Source organism: Micromys minutus (genome assembly GCF_963924665.1).
Source record: "Micromys minutus genome assembly, chromosome: 10".
NCBI classification, from domain to species: Eukaryota; Metazoa; Chordata; class Mammalia; order Rodentia; family Muridae; genus Micromys; species Micromys minutus.
In genome coordinates, this window is record NC_137979.1 from 63,536,558 (window position 1) to 63,556,796 (window position 20,239).

The following is a 20,239-nucleotide window of genomic DNA, read 5'->3' on the forward strand; positions in this document are numbered from 1 at the left end:
GTAAGCAAAGGCGGCTGCAGCTGGGAGCAGAGGTTGCAGGTGCGGGTGCCCGGGGCACCCACAGAAACGACAAGAGATTCACAGCAAACCTACAAGGTCAGGAGGGCACAGGCCGCTCCGGACAGCTGGAGAAAAGCGTTCAAAGCCCTGGAGACAAGTGTACAAGGGGTTCTCAGTACAGGATACACTCCAAAACACGATCATCAGATCTCTCCCCAACCTCTGCCCACTGGCACCCACTCCCTGACTCTCGGTTTCTGTCCTGAACACCTTGGATGTTGTGGGCATATGTGTGTTTCCCAGTATGGCTGCAGAGGGCATTTGGTAATGTACAGAGATGATTTTTGTCATCACAACTGAATGGAAGAGGTGCAGCTGGGGACAAGCCAGGAATGTCACTAAACATCCCAAAATGCACAGGGTGGTCCCACCACAAAGTATATTAGCAGGGTAGAGACTGAGAACCCTCTATGCCAGGAGGCAAGGTTAGGACTCAGGTGGGGGGGGGTTGCAGAAAAGAGCAGCTGAGAACAAATGGGGGGGGGAGAAAGAGCAACAATGTAGTTAGACCAGTGTTGAGATCTGCTCACAGGTGATGAGATGAAACCAGAGCAGAGGGCAGGGTGTGTGACTGTGGGGGGGGGGGGGGCTATGTGTGTGGACCTATGCTCACACAAGAGCAAGGGTGTGCATGAAGGAGTGTGTGTACATACATGCTTGTTATCTGGATCAAGTAAAAACCAGAAAGGGAGGAAGAGGGAGAGGTAGATAGACATGTTATCTGTGTGCATGTCTAACAGGGGTGCATATGCAGGCATGTGTGTGGGAGAGCACATGCTTGCTACATGGATCTAATACAAACCAGAGAGGAGGAGACATGCATGTTATGTCATGATGCTCGGCTTGGGACTGTCCTCAGGGAACTGTTGTGTGTCCCTGTGGCACCAGAAGGGCCCATGCTTTGCCACATTCCCTAGAGAAGCTGTACTTCTCAAGGGGACAGCATCACGCCTGTTACCATTTGGTCACATGAAGAGTCCCCAAACCGCACTTTCTTTTAGTTCTTACAGGAGCAGGTTGACCTGCTGAAGCCACTGTCAGTCACAGCCATCAGAAAGCAGCCCTGCATGCCCACTGTTGGTAATGTTAGTTTGGGCTCCCCCATGCACTGGGCAGCATCATGTAGGCTTTCTTTTTGGAGATGGGGATCTCCCTATATAACCCAGGTTGGCATGGAACTTGTAATCTTCCCATCTCAACCCCCGAAGTGCTGAGCCTATAGGCATGCACGGCCACACACAGCAGCTGAGCCTATAGGCATGCACCACCACACACAGCACAGATCACTTTTTTAAAGCTCTGTTAGCACCTGAGATTCACAGATGGGGAAGCTGAGGCAGGGAACACTGGAGCCAGATCACATCCTAAACAGAGGTCAACGGGTTCTCTCTGACTAGGCAGACCACAGGACCTTTGACCAGACATGGCCAGACACACTACAGTGACATGGGCAGGTAATATCTCTGTCCCAGACTGAGCAATTAGAAGCATGTTCTTAAAAAACAGCAGCTGGGGCTGGAGAGATGGCTCAGTGGTTAAGAGCACTGACTGCTCTTCCAGAGGTCCCGAGTTCAATTCCAGCAACCACATGGTGGCTCACAAAAATCTGTAATGGGATCTGATGCCCTCTTCTGGTGTGTCTGAAGACAGCTGCAGTGTACTCATATATAATACATAAATAAATTTTAAAAAATAATATTTTTAAAAATAGCTGCTATTACACCACATTACAGCCTGCCAACCACCATGGTAACCAAAAGGGGAAAACTAGAGAAAGATGGACCCTCAACTCAGGGACTAAGATTTTCTTTTAAAGCATAAAAAGAATCATTTTTTCACACACACACACACACACACACAAATGGTTTTGAGACCGGAGGGTGCCTACACTCAAAGAAGAGGAACCCAGAGCCTACTTCACATCGTACACAAAAATCAACTTACATAGACCTAATGTCAGGTCTAAAACTAAACATTTAGAAGAAAACAAGTGTGTGTACACACACACACACACACACACACACACACACACACGGATATCTATACACACATCAATATATACATATACATTCATGGCTTTGGCTTAGGCCAAGAGCTCGTAGATGTAACAGGAAAAACCAAGCAGTTAAAGCAGAAACCGACAGAGCTTGAGGTGAACGGCATCAGAGGCTGAACCTGTGCACCTTCTGCAAACACTAAGGTTTTCAGACCACGGATCCCGGACGGGACTCCAGTTCACAGTACTTGAACGGCTCCGTGAGAGGACAACCGGAAAGTACACCTAGCTAAAAGACACAAACGACACCAGCAGGTGGCTCAGCAGGTAAAAAACCTTGCTACACAAACTTGTCACCTTGAGTTCAAGCCCGAGGATACTGTGTGAGAAAATCAACAGCTGGAACTTGCTCTTTCACCTCTACACGTGTGCTGGGGCACAGGCAGGCACCCGCTCATGTGTGTGTGCGCGCACACACACACAAATAATGTAATAGATTTTTTTTTAAAGACACAAATAGAACTGTCGAGATAGCTTAGCACTGCTCTTCCAGAGGACCTGGGTTCAATTCCCAGCAGTCATTTGGGAATGGCTCACAGTAGTCTGTAACTCCAGTTCCAAGGGATATGACACCTCTGGCCTCCATGGGCACCACACTCGTGTGCCCATACCACCACCCAACACCCATCCCCTGCACCTCACTCCCCCTTCTCACCCCACAATCCCATCCCCATCATCCCTACTCTCACCCCCACCCCCACCCCACTCCCACCACAACATAATCAAAGCTAAATCTTTCTTTTTAAAGGAAAAGATACAAAGATACAGACAGACCCTTCACCAAAGAGAGAGAAGCACGGTGAGAGGGCACATGAAGAGCCACAGTCACCGAGAAAGGCAGTCGGAGGCTGCAGTGTGACGGTCTTACACCCTCTACAATCAGGAGGAGCTAGGGAAACTGGAACCAGCATCCTGTGGTGGGCGTTTAAAATGGGGCAAGGCACTTCATCAACAGCCTGGCAGTTTCTCCAACAGTAGGCCGTAGACTGAGTGGCCTGGAATTACCACAGCTAAGTCTGTAGCCAGGAGAAATGGAAGAAGCTCAGAGAGACCGGATGATTCAGACCCCAGTGCAGCTGGGTGTGAATGCATGTCTCACGCCGAACCCTGAGCTTTACCCACACAGGGAATAACCACATCGGTGTTGCCATGGGTGGTGCGGGTCTGTGACTATCTTCGATGGCACCAGACCCACCTAAGATGTAAAGTGTACTTCTGAGCCTGGAGCCGGTGCCTCCCATCCTTTCCAGCCGGTGACGATCACCGAGACCTGCTATGTCTCTGCCACCCAGAAGTGGCCCCATCTCAGTTAGCGACCCTTAGCCTCATGGAGAAATATTTGGGGTAAAGATGAGAGAATAGTAGCGAATTTCATAGTTCAGGAATCCATGACCCTGTGACAGTTACCTTGTTGCTCTTTCTTGTACCCTTCCCACGCCTTTCTTGTGACCAGAGGACAGGGTTCCACTTGGGACTCAGGGAAGATCCTTGCTGAGCCTGAGATTGCTAAGGAGAAGCACCTACTCATCAACAAGACCCAAATGTCATCCACAGCCACCAGTAGCACACTCGCCTGAGCCAAAGGAGGTCAGCACTAGGCTGCCTATAGGACCCTGAGGTCCCTCACCTCAAAAGCCATCCTTTGGGAATGTGCAGTGCCTGCCCAGATAGATCAGGAACCAAAGTAATTTCCTCAGAAGCTACGTGAGGAGCCAGGGAATGGGCTGGCAGCAGCCAGGCTGGGTCTCAAAGGCGTATGGGATCCTGCAGCTGCCCTGTGTAGATTCTGTCTCTCTAGTGGAGGAGGCTCATCCTAGTACGTATGCCCCGTGGATGCCTAGGGTCTGGTTTCTGCACATCGCCAAGGACAGTCACCCAGCTAAATAGTGGCCACCAGGCCCTCCACTTGCTGGTTTTGTTGTAACCATTTGCCACGCCCTCCTATCAGCAGGTTCACAGTGGCCACAGGGATAAATTCACCATTGCCTTGTAGTTGACCATCGATGTGACCTGAACATTCACCAGATAACAAATACAGCAGATGCCACCACCTTCTCCAGACACAGGTGAACCATATCGAGTACTACCACCTCTAGGGATGCCAGGGGGACTCGGAGCCAGTGTTCTTTTATAGATGCTTAGCCAAGTCAGGGGATTTTGTGAAGTCAGGACCAAGTGGAGCTAGCTGGATGGACTCAGCATTTGTAATCACAAAGCCAGGCTGGCCATAAAGCAGGGTGACTTCTTGTCACTCCCAGGCTTCACACACGTCTCCTAGCATCTCCGCAGATGCACCATGAGGGTAGCCAGAGAGGTTTAGTAGCTTGCCTAAGGCCATCCAGTCCCTACCCAGCATGCACCAAGATCTCAAAACCTCTGCAGACAGACCCTGATCCAGGTTCCTAACCTGCAGAGAGGGAGTCAGAGCTGGAAGCTACTTCAAGATTCATATCATTTCATCAGGGTTGTGTCTGTTCTCTGGTTACTCCCGAGTCCTGAGCTCATGAGCTCCCTGGGTATTTACACAGGACACAGCAGTGTCTGCCAGTCCACTAGGTGTTCACGAACACAGTTATCTCTCTCTCCCTCCTGCAACAGCAGCTGAGCCCCTAGGATTTCTTACAAGCCCTCTGTCTCCCACTCACCCACCTCGGTCAGGCACCCTCCCCCCCCCCTATAGTACACAGAGCCAACCTATGGTGACTCCCTCTTACCATTAGGAGCAAGCCTCCAAATCCCACCCACAGGCAACAGCGGCACACCCCTGAACTTCTAGCAAGTTCCAGAGCTCCGCCCTAGTGAGATCTCGCAGCCTGTGGGGCAGCAGCAGGGTCAGGTCACACCAGTGTTCATGCTGCCCAGGATCTTAACTGTGCCCACGTGGCTTCTTCGTGGGATGGACAGGCTTTCTCCATTTTCCGTTCTCTACAAGGCTACCCCAGCTCCCCTCTCTGAGACACCCCACAATAGGAACTCTTCAACAGCCTGCATACTCAGGACTCGAATACCAGCATTTTTTTTTTTTTTTTTTAACATACAGAGATACGTCTAGATTAGTGACGTCGGCTGGACGGAGCATCCCTATACAGCTCAGCTTTGCATTCTCACGCACGCAGCCTGACGATGCTGCATCTCCGGAGAGGAAGGGGCACGTAGCATACGCAGCTCGCCCTTTTACGCAGCACTGCTCTGGGACAACATGGGGGATCCTCAAGGATTCTTAAGATACACAGGACCCCAAATCTAATGCGGGCTTAGTAAGTCAACTTAGTGTAGTCCTCTGCATCCTTCCTGTTTCTCTGATAACCTGTCTAACTTCTGTGACCCAGCATCACAGAGGTAAACGTTCAGCAGTCGATTCTGACAGAAAAGAGAACAGGAATACAGGAGTCAGGGGGCCTTTGCCTGGCCAGGCAGAGTATCCGGGTGGGTGAGCTCCAGGTTCAGTGTCGCAATATATATGGTAGAAAGCAAACGAGGAAGACACCCGACATGGGCCTCTGGTGTCACAAAACCCAACAAATCAGAAGCGTGAGAGCCTTTAGTCCCAGCACCTGGGAGGCAGAGGCAGCGGGAGTTCTGAGATCAAGGCCAGCCTGGTCTAAGAGTGAGTTCCAGGACAGCCTGGGCTACAACAGAGCAAGCCTGTCGGGGGATGGGGGAAGAGGGGTTAGCACAATTTAAGTGTTGAAATGGCTAGGAATATAGCGGATAATGAGAAATCTGCAGGAACCGAGCAACACAGAACAGCAAGGAAGAACCAGACATGTGGAGGGTTTCTTCCCAGATGGTTGTGAGAAAGGAGGGAGGTCAGGACAGGAGGAGGGATGCCAGCAAGGATCTCAGAAAGCAGGTAGTAAACAATGCTACCTCAGTCTCTCACCTGTGAAGTGGGTGGCAGCAGCCTCCCCCACCCCCGAGGTTCGTGGCCAGTTGTGTGGGAGAAGGGTGGTACTTACTGTGCGTGTCTCCAGATGACTGAGCCAGGCCAGTGAGGACACATTACAGGGAGACAAAGGTTGGCCGGGTGAAAGGAAGCGTTTTCTATGGAGCTGTCTTGAAATCATTGGGTAGACAGGGAGACACCCATCACTAGAGGCATCCAAGCCAAGCCCAGGTGAAATAAACATCAGAAATGTTTTGTTTTTTTTTTTTTAAACCCATTTCTCTGAGTTCTAGCATCTAAGACTGTACTCTAAGACACACAGTACATTTCTTTACATCCCATTTCTGGCCCCTCCCCCCCCACCTCAGCTAAGTTTCAGAGAGGGATCGTTCCTAAAGGTGCTGGGCTGTGTTTTGGAGAATTGGTACCAGAATCTTCCTGGAGAAGGCATGGTAGGGTATATGTCCTGGTCAAGCGAACAGCTGGTTTTCACCCAGATCCTGGGGGTGGGGCTCCATCTACCTCCTGCTCTACCAGGCTAAGACAGCAGGGTAGCCGCCAGTTGAGGGGATGAGGAACAAGCTCAGATCCCCAAAGACAGACCTTGTAGTGAGCTGCCCTCTGACCTCAGGGTCCAGGCATCCACCAAACAAGAGCGGCACTTGTGGCTGACCCAGCTGGTGCCTTACTAAATATAGGGGTGGTGTTTGCCACCTGCTTTCCCAGTCCCTAGCCAGCTCAGGGCCCCCCAGCTGCCATTCTGTCGTGACACCTCCCACTCTTCAGAGCAGCTCGTCTTCCCACCCCCAGCCCTCACTGTCAGCACCTATTCTTGCTGGTAAGACGGACTTTTAAATCTGCATCAGGTCACGTGGCCTGGTCACACGTTCTCCCCCAACAGCCGGGCACAAAAAGAACCCCCCTCTTAGAGGAGAAGGGGCAGACACCGCAATCTTGTCCTAAGGTAGTCCGCGTGGGGTCTCAGGGGTCACTGACCCAGGTTAGGTGGAATCACCACTCCCCACCTCTGCCAGCAGCCCTGTGTCTGCCCTGGCTGGTTAACCATGGGAGGCTGTTGCCATGGGAACACCAGAGCTGTTATGCTGTGACATCACCTCAGGGGTGAGGTCAGAGACAGAGAGGGCCAGCCAGAGGACAAGCTTCCAGGTGAGAAAAGCAATCAGAGATTAGTCCCAAGTGGCAGGGGTCTTGAGCTTTCTGGGGGTGCCTGTTTGAAGAGGTGTTGATGAGCAGAGGGCATGCTAATGTAGAAACCCTCAGTTCACAGCCACACCTGGAGGACGGTCCTCCCTCCCCTCAACCTGGCAGCTTCATGACCTCCTTGGGTGGTTCTCTCTCCCCCCTCCAGCTGTCAGGACATTAAGAGGACATACTTGAAGGTCTCAAGGACAGACACTTCCAGTCCCTTCTCCTGCAGAGACAGCAGCTGGCAGGGCTCGGGCAAAGGGTATGGGCTACTTCCCAACAGCTCTGAGAACCTGACTGAGGCAGGAGAAGAAAGAATCCTGGCTCTGGCCCCTCTTTCACTCATAAGCCTACTTAGACCTCAAAGCCAGACATCCGTGACTGTACCAACTGCTGGAGCAGCCTCTAAAAATAAGACCATGGAGGGCTTAGTTCGAGGAAGGTGGCTCTGTAAAGAGTCAGAGCTTAAAGTTTCTCCCATCTAGGAGAAGTGAAGGGCCAGGCAGGCTGAGCTGTGGAAGGCGAGCTGAGCCTGGAACCAAAGGCTTTGGCGGGATGGAATTCACTGACTTGGGCCAGTATATGAGTTATCCCCTATGGGGGGAACTTTCTCCACCAGAGCTGCCTCTCCTTTTCTGGTCCCTTTTCTCACACACTTGGGATGGTTTGTTTTCTATGACAACTTGACTGAACCAGGGAATACCCAGCCAGTCAATGAACTAAGGGACACCTAACAAGCTGGTTAATTTGGAGCTGTTTTGTTTCTACATGGGATAAGCTTTGAGACTTCTGGGTTGATGGTGTCCAAACTTGAGAATCCAGAAAATGTGAATACCCTTTCTCTGCTCGGGCATGGAGAGATATCTGTTGTTTCTTACATAGTGACACCTGGTCCCATCGCGACTCCCAGTCCCATCATGATTCCTGGTCCCCCGTCTCTTTGCACTGCAGACACTGTCCACCCCCACTCACAGATGAAGTCACACCACTGCTTTCAGGTCTGCAGATGGCAGCTTGCGGGTCTTTCAGCCTGTGGGAGCCCCTTCCCACATCAAACCCCGGGGCTTCCCTCTCAATTGATTCTGTTTCTCTGGAGAACTCACAAACAGAGCCCTGGGACTGACCTGTCTCTTTCTCCTTCTTACATCAACCCTTCAGCAAGACAAAAGTTCCTGGAGAGAGGTTTCTAGAATCTGCTGGCACTTTGGATAGGTGGCTTTTACAGCCTGCCCTAGCAGGTGACGTTGCCACACCTGGTGCTGTCCCACGTGGCTCTCCTGACACCTCCCAGGTTGCTCCTAGAGTCCCAAGCTCTTTATTATTCCAACCAGCAGGCTGGGGAGATGCTGGCTCAGTTTGACAAAGTGCTTGCTGGGTTGGCATGAAGACCCAAGACTGATCTCCAGTATCAAACTGGGATGGGTTGGAGGTGGGATGGAGACACATATTTGTAATCTCAGTGTTGAGATGGTTCAGACAAGAATCCTATGGGGGTCACTAGACAGCCAGCCTCACCTAACCAATGAGCCTCAGGTCTTACACACACACACACACACACACACACAGAGAGAGAGAGAGAGAGAAAGAGAGAGAGAGAGAGAGAGAAACAGAGAGACAGAGACAAAGAGAGACAGAGACAGAGAGAGACAGAGAGAGAGGGAGGGAGGAAAGAGTTCTTATAATCCCAGCAGTGGGTAGAGGAAGAGTGGGGATGTCCAGGGGACTGAATGGCCAGCTAGACTAGCCTATTCCTTAAAGTTCAGCCCAGTGAGAGTCCTTGTCTCAAAAAACAAGGTATAGGACTCCTAGGGCATGATACTATAAATTAATTGCTGGCTTCTGTAATATGCACATTGGCACACACATGTGTACCCATGTAAACAGGCACACATCTAAAAATCATCCACATGACCACACTAGTTGTGGTAGTACATGCCTGTAATCCCGGCACTCAGGAGATGGAGGCCGGAGAATCAAGGCCAGCCTGGGCTACATGAGATCCAGCCTCAAACAACAACAAAACAAAGCAAAAGAAACAAAACCCGAACATTCACTGTGCTAGACAGTACAGGTCTCACTGGCCAAGACCAGCCAAGTCTTGAGGGGACCAGGCTGGTGGCTGCCTGTTATTAGACAATCCTAGCAAGTACTAACTTTAAAAATGCATGTATAATTCAAGTCCACTTTAGGGGGAAAAAATAATGCACTTGCAAACAGGAGTCTGATTCTTTCAGATGCCCTCATTTCTACGTTTTAATATCCAAGCCAGGCTGGGGGAGGAATGCTCAGTATGCTATGGGGCGAGGTCCTGAGTTCATCCCAGCACCACAGGAGAGAACAAATTACTTCATACCTGCAGGCACCTGACAGTGTTTCCCCATGACCCCCAGGCACTGCCTGCAGCTGCTTCTAGCCTCCCCTCAAGCAGGACTGGACAAATGTGTGACCAAATGCTTACTGGTGTCTGTTACCAATTCTCTCAGAGGGAAAAAAAAATCCTAGATACAGGCTTATTTTTATAATCCTGATTGCTTCTGCCTGCATGACTATGGGAGACTCCAGAAGGCATATGTTGAGACACACACACATCTTTGTCATCGAGCCTTTACAGGGATCCCCACCCTCCTGTCCCAAGGAACAAGCACCCTCCAAAGCCAAGAAGCCTGTACCCATTTGAGTCTCCAGGGACTCCTGACACTACCACTGGACAGGTGACCTCAGGGGAGTCACAGACCTTCCCATGTTCCCGATCTGTCTCCTGAGGGAGGAGTTTACACAAGCTGAGCTGGGTTCATGTGTCCCTGAAGGAAAGAGTGCTCCATTCCATCCACAGCATCACAGTATGATGGGGTGAGGGGAGATAGCCTCTTCTGTCACCCTTTGTCCCCATAGCTCCCGGACATAGGTTGCAGGTTTTCCAGAAGCCTAGACTTCTAGAAGGAGACAGTGGGACTGTCAGCTGTGCAGCTCCTCAGAAGATCTTATCCTTTGGTGAGAACCTCACTCACCAACAGCTTCTCTACTATACTCCCAGAGTCTGTTAGACAGGCAGCAGCCTGTTGCTGGAGAAGAGGAAACAGCTGGAAAGGCACAGAGTGGGGTCTCAATCAGCCCACGAGGCTCTGAAGCCAGGGATCCTCTCCAGACAGCTTTCCCCCTTCCTTGGCTAAAAGCCAGCTGGCCAGTGTCCTAACTGGGTCTCTGTCGCAAGCAGAGGTGCCTGGCAAAGGCTGAGCCATGGCAAGCTCCGCTGTGTCTCTAGAAAGTGTTTGAACGCCAACAGGGGTGGGGGATGGGGCAGGAAAGCCAGAGCCACCTGAAACCACAGTTTAGAAAGGGACAAAATTGTCTAAACCACATGCTGACCCCCTTCCCACAAGACACTCAGACAAGACCTCTGGGCTCACCCAGGGAGAACTTCACATGGAGAACCATGCTCTGGCAGGGAAGTACCTAGTCTTCTCCTAGGAGCCCAGGGCAGTTTGGAGGGGACTGGCTGTAGCTTCAGGGTCAGCTCGGAGAATGGCTCTACGGGGATCCTTTCTCAAGCCATCCTGCTTTCTTCTAAGAAAGTACAGAACAGGTAACCAGAGGAAAGCTACCATACTAATCAGGAATCAGAAAGCGCACCAAGGCCCAGGACAGAGACTCCTTCTCTACAAGGGATGGACTATTGAGGGGCCATGCCTTCAGGGTCTAAATAGACTCTGCTACATTCATTCAATGCCCCCACTACTGCTGTAGCACAATATAGCCACAGATGACGCCCAGTCTCAATAAAACTTTATTTACAATGGGCCATCTGTCCAGCAATGAGAGTAATTTTGCCAACCATGGAAAGAGGCCAGGAGAATATCAGGATGTCAGCTGCCTTCTGTGGGGCGAAGCCACACAATGAGACGGCACACACGTCCTGGTGCAGCATGCCTGGTATACACAGGAAAGGGGAGGTTCCTCTGGGAAGAGGCACAACCTAAGGCTGTCCTGGAAGCCTCAGATGAGGTCACCTGTGCTCTGGGTGCTGTGACCTAGACAGGTCATCTTGGAAGGGTCTTGTGATCACATGCTTTAAACATGATGCGTATGTCTGTGTACACATATGTGTGTGTGAGTGCGGTGCTTGCAAAGGCCCGAAGAGGACATAGGAGCCCCTGGAGCTAGAGTTAGAGGCAGCTATGAGTCACCTGACATGAGCGCTGTGAACAAAACTGAGGTCCCTGGAAGAGCAGTCAGTGCTCTGAACTCCAGAGTCATCTCTCCAGCCCCTGTGAATCAAGATCTGTACAGTGCATGAGTCAAGCCTCAATAATGAACAATACTGGACTGGAGAGATGGCTCAGCGGTTAAGAGCACTGACTGCTCATCTAAAAGTCCTGAGTTCAAATCCCAGCAACCACATGATGGTTTGCAAACACCTATAATGGGATCTGATGCCCTCTTTAGGTGTGTCTGAAGACAGCTACACTGTATCTCTCTCTCTCTCTCTCTCTCTCTCTCTCTCTGTGTGTGTGTGTGTGTGTGTGTGTGTGTGTGTTTAGACAACAGTCCCAGGGTGATGCTGTATATATAGACCCCGACCCATGGTGGAAAGAGGAGGGATACACCTCTTGAAAGTTGTTTTCTGATTGTAGTGACTGTTCATGCATGCACACACACATTTAAGAACAAAAGCCAGGAGATTGTCAGCAAATTTACCATGACATTGGCTGCCTCTGAAAACCAGGATAGAAAAAGGCTTCCCACGTGTCTAATGGGGTCCCACCCTCATGTTTGATGGTAGCTATTGAAGGCTGGGCTGACTCAAGGCTTTCCCTGAGGCCTGGCTGTATGGAGGAGGAATATAGTTCCCAGCCTAAAACCAGGATTAAACTTGGCAGAGCCACTAAGGGTCTGTGGCCAGGGCCTTGGAGGAGTTGCGCTTCGGTTCCTAAGAACCCAATTCTTCCCACCCTGAGATTGGACTTATCAGTCCCAAGGCCGCCTTGGTCTTGTGGCTGATGTCCTGTGTTCCCCTTGTGCAACCCTGATTAGCTGTGTCTCACTGCATGACTTTCTGCCGACTCTGTCCCTTTCTAAGATGCTGTACTTCATAATAGATTTGCTTGGCAAAAGACAGCCTGTGCAAGACCTCCGGACACTAGCTTGCTGTGGTCATCTTCTGGGTCCAGGCCAGGTGGCAGCAACTCTGGCTTCTTGACCTGGTGTCCAGTCCATACTATTGCTAAGATGGACACTTGAGTGTATGCACATCAGAACCACGTACAGGCAAGAATCAGGAGTGACGGGCCCAGTACCCAGACTGTACCTGGGCTTGTGGAACCAACCTGCTCTGGACCCGTTTCTGGGTCAGCAACATGAATCTCTACTACAGCAAACGGCGGTTTACAGTTTCATGGTAAGAAGAGAGCTCACCTCTCAGCCGACAGGCAGGCCGACAAGTCTCACAGACACACCTGACACTAGCACTTTGTCCCTTCTCCAGGGTGCCATTCCTCACTCTGGAACCTCAGCCTGCTTCCCAGGGAACCACTCCAAGTCAATGTGGATACAAACAGGTACCAACCAAGAAACACTCCTCTTCCTTAAAGACCCCCTTCCTACCCACAGGGCCACGAGCACCCTCCTTTATCAGTCTGGGCCTTGGGATGTTTTTTGCTGTTTTTTTTTTTTTAATCCTTTATTATTACTGTATGCACGTGACTGCATGTGGTACATGTGTGGAGGTCAAGGGTCAACTTTGCATTTACTCCTACTGTTGTACGGATCCTGGAGCTTGGATCCAGGTTTGTGTGGCAAGGGTCTTTATCACAGAGCCATTTTTGCCAGCCCTGGGCCTTAGACTTTGTCATATGCAAAACGGAGGAAGCAAAGAAAACAAGTTGATGAGTAACAGGAAGTGAGGTTGTGGCTCCTGCAGCACCTGCTGCTTTCAAGGCAGCTGCCATAATGGCTGCTGGTACCTCCCAGGACCCCCCACTGTCACCTGTTTTCCCCCATGGAGGCAGAAGACATCAAATCTCTCTCCTTTGCTTCCCTACTATGTGATACCTGCATCTCAGCCTTCAATATTGTTGGCTGGGGGTTAATAAGGACTGAGAGGCAAGTCCGGCCTAGTGTCGGGCACGAAAGAAGCTGGTGACCTGGCTGCCGACACCAGTAGCTCTGCTCCTGAGCCGCTGGCTCCTGTCCTTCCTCCTTCACCCTCCGTCTAAGAGGGGCATGACTGAGTTACTGTCTCCATTTCACAGATGGGGCTGGAGGCGGGGACTCAAGGTCACTGTGCTGGTCTCTGGCCACTACCCTGGGCAGAGCCAGCCTCTGGCCACACTTTGCTGTAAATGCAGGCACCCCGCCCTTATTGGCTCCTCCCCCATTTCCTGTTCTCTCCACAGCCCCCTTCCCCCTACATTTTCCACAGTCTGCTAAAGAGCTGACTGCGCACTTCCTCACCCAGGCCCACAGCCCAACAGAACTCAAAAAGCCCTGTCCCGCCTAACCAGCTGGTCAGGCTAGGACACACCTGCCTGCCTACTCTACTGTGTGGGTGTTTGGTTGTAAGGCCCCATTGTCCTCGCTCAGGTGCTGGCACTGCCCCATGGTCACTAGATTATCTCCACAGGACTCCTGCCTCTGACTGGTCCCACTAACGGGACCTTTCCCCAGGCTCTGAAGCTCTACCCAGCTATAAGCCTCAACCGCATTGGCTTCTTGCTCCCTTAATCATCCCAGGACTTTCTGTCCCTGTTCCCAGGTCCCTTGACCTCCAGGGTTATGTGACCTGACATGCTCCACACCACAGGATTGCCCAGGGCTCTATTCTAATCTCTCCATCCAACAGAGCCCTGTCAAGGCCATACACAAGATCACCCAGGAGCTAAATCCCGTCCTTCGCTTCCCTCAGGACAGGTGCTGGGGGTGACTCATTCTTTTCAAATTCCCTGGAGCACTTGTCAGAGAACCGGTGTCTAGTCCGAAATCCAAACGCAACTACTCAGTTGTACAAGCTCGGAAGAATTAACCACGAGAGAAGCAGGTGTCTAAGTCAGTCCCATATTGGGCCTACAGGCAGCTAAGCCACACAGTGGAGAGGCACGGGTGTCTAAGCCACATCAGGACCACAGGAGTCTAAGCCAAGCCTTCCATACCCAGGAGTACCATGCAGCTCTGATCAATACTTAAGCAGAAGAGCAGCTGCAGCTGACCGAGGAGAGATTTCCTCCCCAAGACACATGCAGAATCCGTCTTTATAAAAGCTACCCCTCAATTCGCATGGCAGAGTACTCTCCCAGTCTGCCTTGCCAGAGACTCCAAAGTTTTAACATGCTCACCAGACACAGCCCCATCAGGGAACAGCTCATTGTGTGGGAGACCCCCCCCCCCACCGTCCCTCTTTATTCCTACACATGGGAACAATGGCAGAAAGGCATCAGGCTGGAACCACAGGCTGTATGAATTCCAGCCATCTTAGACTTGAGGTGGAGGGGTATTCAGCTTCCTGGGTTCCAAGAGTTAGGACTGCAGGTGCTGGCTCTACACCACAGACTCTCCTCCCGTGCTAAGCATCTTGGCCATGCTTGGTTTAGAAGCCTATCTTCTTCCTTACCCTTTGACCACCTCTTCAATACCTCGTCTGCTGGATTCCCCTCTGCCATACCTGGGGACACGCATACGCTCCACTCCACTGTTCTTATGCAGACCCAGCAACCAAGACTCTGGCAGAGCACCTTAACAACTAAGTAGCCATTAAACATTGTATCATCATCTTCTGCAGACCCAGCAGCAACTAAGTAACCATTAAACGTGGTCTTGCACACCATCTCTGACCTCTGCTGCTGCCTCATTGTAGAACAGCTACCGGATTGCCTGGAACACCTTAAAAATCCCAGCGATCTCAAGGATCCTGATCTCCGTGATTCCCACCACCAATCTACAGCCAGAGTGTTGTGGGGGCTTGCTGTGGGTCCTCTATGGGATGGAACGCACAATGTCACTGCCCAGAGGGATGATGTTTGACCCCCTACTCTACACCACCGCCTGAGCCCTCTCCCTCAGCCACTGGGCACCTACATTTCTCTCTCCCCATCCAGCCCGCCCACCCAATGACGCTCACTCTGGATGCCATTAAGGTGCACTCAGCCACATCTGTGGCATTCTTTCCCAGCCTGTGTCCTCTACACTGCCTGTCTTACACATCTTTCTCCCACCCTCTGGAGAAATACCATCCTAGCCTCGGCATGCTCGGTCCCAGGCTTGTGTGTGTGCATGCTAGTAGCATGGGTGCATACACCAGAGGCAGAGGGAATATCCTGTGCAAGTGTTTGCACCCAGCTTGAGGGGGTCGGTGGGGTGTCCCTGCATGACCCCTCCATTGCCTGAACCTTCCTTCTTCCCTGTGTTTCTTTGCTGTTATTTTTCTCATCCCTTGAGATTCCTGGAGACCTGGAACACATATCTCAAGTGTGTTCCAATGCACGTGCTCTTCCCTACCCACAGCCTTAGGCATTAGGTATCAGTTGTCTCTCACCAGATCCAGGTTCTTATCTAAGGAGCCATCTTGCTCAAAGCTCTGTGGGGGTCTGGCTGAAGGTGAGATGAAAGAAGGCTGTTCAGGCCAGCACTGCAGGGACCTCCCTGGGGAACTGACCACCCCACCAGGAGATTTAGAGCCTGATCCTGGCTGGCACTAAACTCAGCATGTGGAAGAGTCCACACCTCCTCATTTTATTGATACTTAGCTCCAACATTTCTCCTTGGATACATTGCTCCTTAGCTCAAACCCTGAGAGCTGTTCAACCCTGGGAGAGTCGATTCCAGAGCCTCAGAACACCAGTCAAAGGGGTCACGAGGCCCCCTCCTCAATGGCTAGCAGAATCTTTACCTTTGTAAACTGCAAATCCGTTCCAAGTTGCTACATGCTTACCCCTAAATTTGGCATGTTTGTCACTTAGATTAATCATTTTCATTAGCTGCACAAAGTCTGACTTTCCTTACACCCTCAGTGGCAACCTGCTGGCATTTGGCAAGGGTCTACGTGTGCCTCCTAACCCTGAACATCCATCTACTCTGCTCCTGAGTCTTTCCTCCCTTGTGGCTCATTTCTCCCTCATATCCCTGTAAGGCATTGGAATAGACAGCCCCAGGATGAAACCTCAGCATGTGGAGAAGCATGCCTGAGAACCAGGCAGAGCCTGCTCGCACCAACCGTCAGCACTTTCTTCAGAGAGCCACTGTCCACCAAAGCCCTACGGAGCTCACAGGGCCTGGTGGTACCTTGCTTTGCTTTTTACACTAAACAAAGACAGACTGAGTGTGTGCTGCATGCTTTCTGGGGTGACCACTCCTACCTCTATGGTCTCCATCACCACATACACAGATTCAAACAGGCCCCACAGAAAGCCAGTATGTCCTCACCCTGATCACCCTGGGACCCAGTACATAGCCATTTGGGTCTTGACTGTGGCTTCAGGTCTCACCTCTTGGGTAGAAGGGGTGGGGTTTTGTTTGTTTGTCATGTGTTCTCCTCCCCCCCCCCCATCTACTGAATACCCCGAAGCCAGAGAGCAATCAAAGTAGCCCTGGTGTGCCAAGTAACTCAGCGGATTTGGTCACTCCGGCGTTCCCATGTGGTGCTGCCTGAGGTTTGCAGTAGGCGGCAAAAGACTCCATTAGGTGGGAGAATCAGACCAGCAGCATGCCCGAGCAATGCCAGGAAACAGACACGTTTCCAGTCTGTCCTGACCTGAAAAATGCAGAGACTTGGGCCTTGCAAGAGTGTGCCAGGCCATCTCTTATCCCTTCTGTCCAAGGCGCACATCCTCTTTGCCCACCGCTCCAGACCTGTATTGGCAGAGAGAGAGAGAGAGAGAGATCCCTCCCAGGAATTCACTCCCGGGCAGATGTTGCGCCGGCGAATCACGCTGCATATGGGCCACAGCCACAGGGAAAGCCAGCCTTTATTAAACAGTGCTATGTACCTTTTCTGGGCTTCCGGGTCATCGTTCTGAGTACACAAAATCTGAGGTGCCTTGAAAAGCTACAGCAGCCGAAGCCTGGCCTGGGCCTCCTGGGCCCACTTGGGAACCCAAGACGAAAGAACAATGGACATTTCTGATCCTGGCCAGACCAGGATGCCCTGCTGAGCAAGCCACAAATCTGTACCACTTCCAGAACAGAACCTAGGGAGGCTGCCGATGCCACGGTAGGATCACTGCTGTTCCCTACCCTGGGTGTCAACCCCTTCTTAGTCCAAGCTGGTCACCCCTTGAAGGGATGAGGGAGGCTAAGACGGAACGCTCTGGCTATGCTGAGCTCAACAGTGCCCCTTCCACAGAGTAACGACCAGCCAGAACCTGTGAATACAACCCTGTTTGGAAATCTCTGCTGATGTAATACAGTCAAAATGGGTTTAAGCAGACACTGAATCCAATGGCTGGTGTCCTTCTAAGAGAAGACTGAGCAAAGCTGTGTGTAGACAAGAAGTGAAAGGGAGGCATCCATCACCCCTCCAAGAACACTAAGGTGTACCAGCAGTGTCCCCTACTAACTGGGCCAGACTCCAAAAAGGAGCCAGTCCTGTTGGCATCTGGATTTCAGACTTCTGAACCCCAGAACCATGAAAACAGTCCATTGCTTTGGGGCACCCATCTGTGAAAATCTGTCACAGCAGCCACAGGGCACACTCTGCTATGGGTTAGGACCTCTGCTGGGTTGAATCTGTTCAAAGTCTTGGCTTCGTGGTGACTTAGATTCAATGCTTTGGACACCAATGCTAGGAAACCTAGGCAGAGATCAATGTACGAGCAGAAAGGGGCCTCTGGGTACTGGCAAGAGTCTCAGACCTGATCCAGACCAGACCAGTGCATTCCCAGCCTGGCACTGCCTTGGTTGGGCAAAGACAGGAGAGTCTTTCTGAGCAACCCCCAACCTGCGGCTAGCATTGTGGTAATCCTAAGCCAGTTCTTTCCCACTCTGTAGACCAGGCCCCCATGGCCTGCACGCTGCCTTTCTCTAAGCTCTCTCTAAGGGCCCATCGTTTTGTGCCCTTGCACTCCCAAATGTGCCTGCACTCCCAAAGGACGGCCCTGGAGAAAAAACACTAATGATCCCCTCAGTGGAGAGAGCCACCTCCTCAATCCCAAATTTTGTTGACCATCACAGAGGTAAACCGCACAAAGGATCTCATTTACCCCCAAATCAGACTGCATTTGCAAACTTCACATGCATGTACCATACCCTATGCCCAAGTGGGCTGAGTCAAGTAGCTCCACAGACAGGATCGGCTAAAACCCTCCAAAGGGCTAACCAGGGTGGGGCTGGGAGCCACAGAAGAGGACACCCGGAGAAATAGGGGAACTATGGCTTCTGTCTGTGTGGAAGAGGAGCACGGATAAGAGATGTAAAAGCCACAGGGAAGGCAGGCTGGAGTCTCACCTGCTGAGGACCCGAATAGTGCAGGAGAGGCCTTCAGGGGCTCAACTCCAAGTGGAGCCTTCCACTTTAGCCAGCTTTTCCAGGACACATAACTATATATGCTCCCCTAACTGACTCGATAGTACCCATCCTTTGGGTTAAGGAGTCCTAAGGGTAACATATGTACTGGGCAATCTAGGCAGCCACACAATCCCATGACCCCCACAGTCACAAGTCGTCGTGCCCCCACCCCACCCCCGTTTGTGTGTGTGTGTACATTCTGAATTTAAAAAAAAAAAAAAAAAACTCAACAGCATCAAATATTCAGGCTCCTGGACCCTCCTGGCCCTGTTGGTGGGGCCTTCTAGGGGACACTGCAGCGGGGAAGTAGACTAGCAGCCTTCCTCTGCCCCTCTGAGCTCATGGGATCTGCGTAGGGGCTTCCATTCTGCCCTGCCAAGCAAAAACTCCCAAATGGCTGCAGAGGAGCCCTCCTCACCCAACCATCGCCTCACCTGTGGAAGTTTCTTCCCGGGGTTCCCAGTCCTTTAGCCACCGCACCCCCGCGTGTCCCCCACTCCCCCACCCCCAGCGCTGGCATCCCAGGGAGGCGGCCTGCCAACACCCAAGCGTTCCCTGGCTCCCTTTCCTGGGGCCGGAGCTGCTGCGGAATTTCGGTGGAATTTTGAGGTCGCCAAGCATCTTCCAGCTCAGAGGGGAAAAGAAAAGAGAGGAACGGTGGAGGGAGGGGGGTTACGGGGGAGGGAGAAAGTGCGCTTGGGGCGTTCAGTTGCAGGATGGCAGAGGGAGCCCCAGCCGGCTGCACCGGCAGGGAGGTGGGCCGCGCGAACCCGGGTACAGCCGCTTACCTACGTCTGCATTGCAAAACGCCTGTTGCGGGTGCACCGGGGAGCAGCTGCAGGCGTCGGCCGGGCGCAGCAGCGTGGCCAGCAGCAGGAGGCCGAGCGCCAGCCGGAGGCTGCGGGCCGTGGCGCCCATGGCGGGCGCGCTGGGGGCCTGGGTCCGGCTGCTGGGGCGCGGGCTGGGGCGCCGGGCACGCCCCTCCTCACCTGGCCCACTCCCCCGCGCAAACTTTCTGTCCTCTTTGTCAAGGGGCGAGGCGGCGAGGGGACGGCGCAGGGCAGTGCACCCGGCGGAGAAGAAAGAGGCTGGGGGGCGGCGAGCGAGCGTAGCCCGGCTCGGCTCCTCCGCTGCCTTCTATGGCTGTGTTTGCTGCGGGCTCGGGCCGAGCCGCCGTTTTATTGCGCTCCGAGGATCCTCTGCTCCTCCTCTCGGTGGCTGGCGGCCAGTGCAGGCCGGGCGCTCCCAGCAGCCCTCCTCCCGCGCCGCCCAGCCCTCCCCAGAACCCCGGCTTTTGTTGTGCCCAGCCTGGCACAGGCTGCGGGCTTCCCGCACCACCTGGCACGATGCGCCACAGGGCCACGCGTGCTGTGTACCTGACTGAGCGCTGGGGTGGCACCCACACACTTCTGGTTCCCCCAAAACGGCCAGTTGTGCGACGGGTTATGCCTGATGCCCCCCCCCCCCCGACTCTGGGTGGAACTCAGGCCTTGTCCCTGAAGGCCACCAGGCAGCTGTCCCCTCGCCCCCACTCTCCATCC

General features: G+C 52.5%; 1 protein-coding gene across 1 annotated transcript in view; it reads right to left on the reverse strand.

Moving 5' to 3' along the window:
• The window catches only part of TIMP2 (TIMP metallopeptidase inhibitor 2), a 45,220-nt gene extending 25,382 nt beyond the window's left edge, over positions 1-19,838 (reverse strand). The window contains exon 1 of the mRNA XM_080922619.1: positions 19,487-19,838. Coding sequence (XP_080778745.1) covers positions 19,487-19,616 — 130 coding nt within the window. The 5' untranslated portion in view covers positions 19,617-19,838. The remainder of the gene's footprint in view (positions 1-19,486) is intronic.
• Between the last annotated feature and the right edge of the window lie 401 nt (positions 19,839-20,239).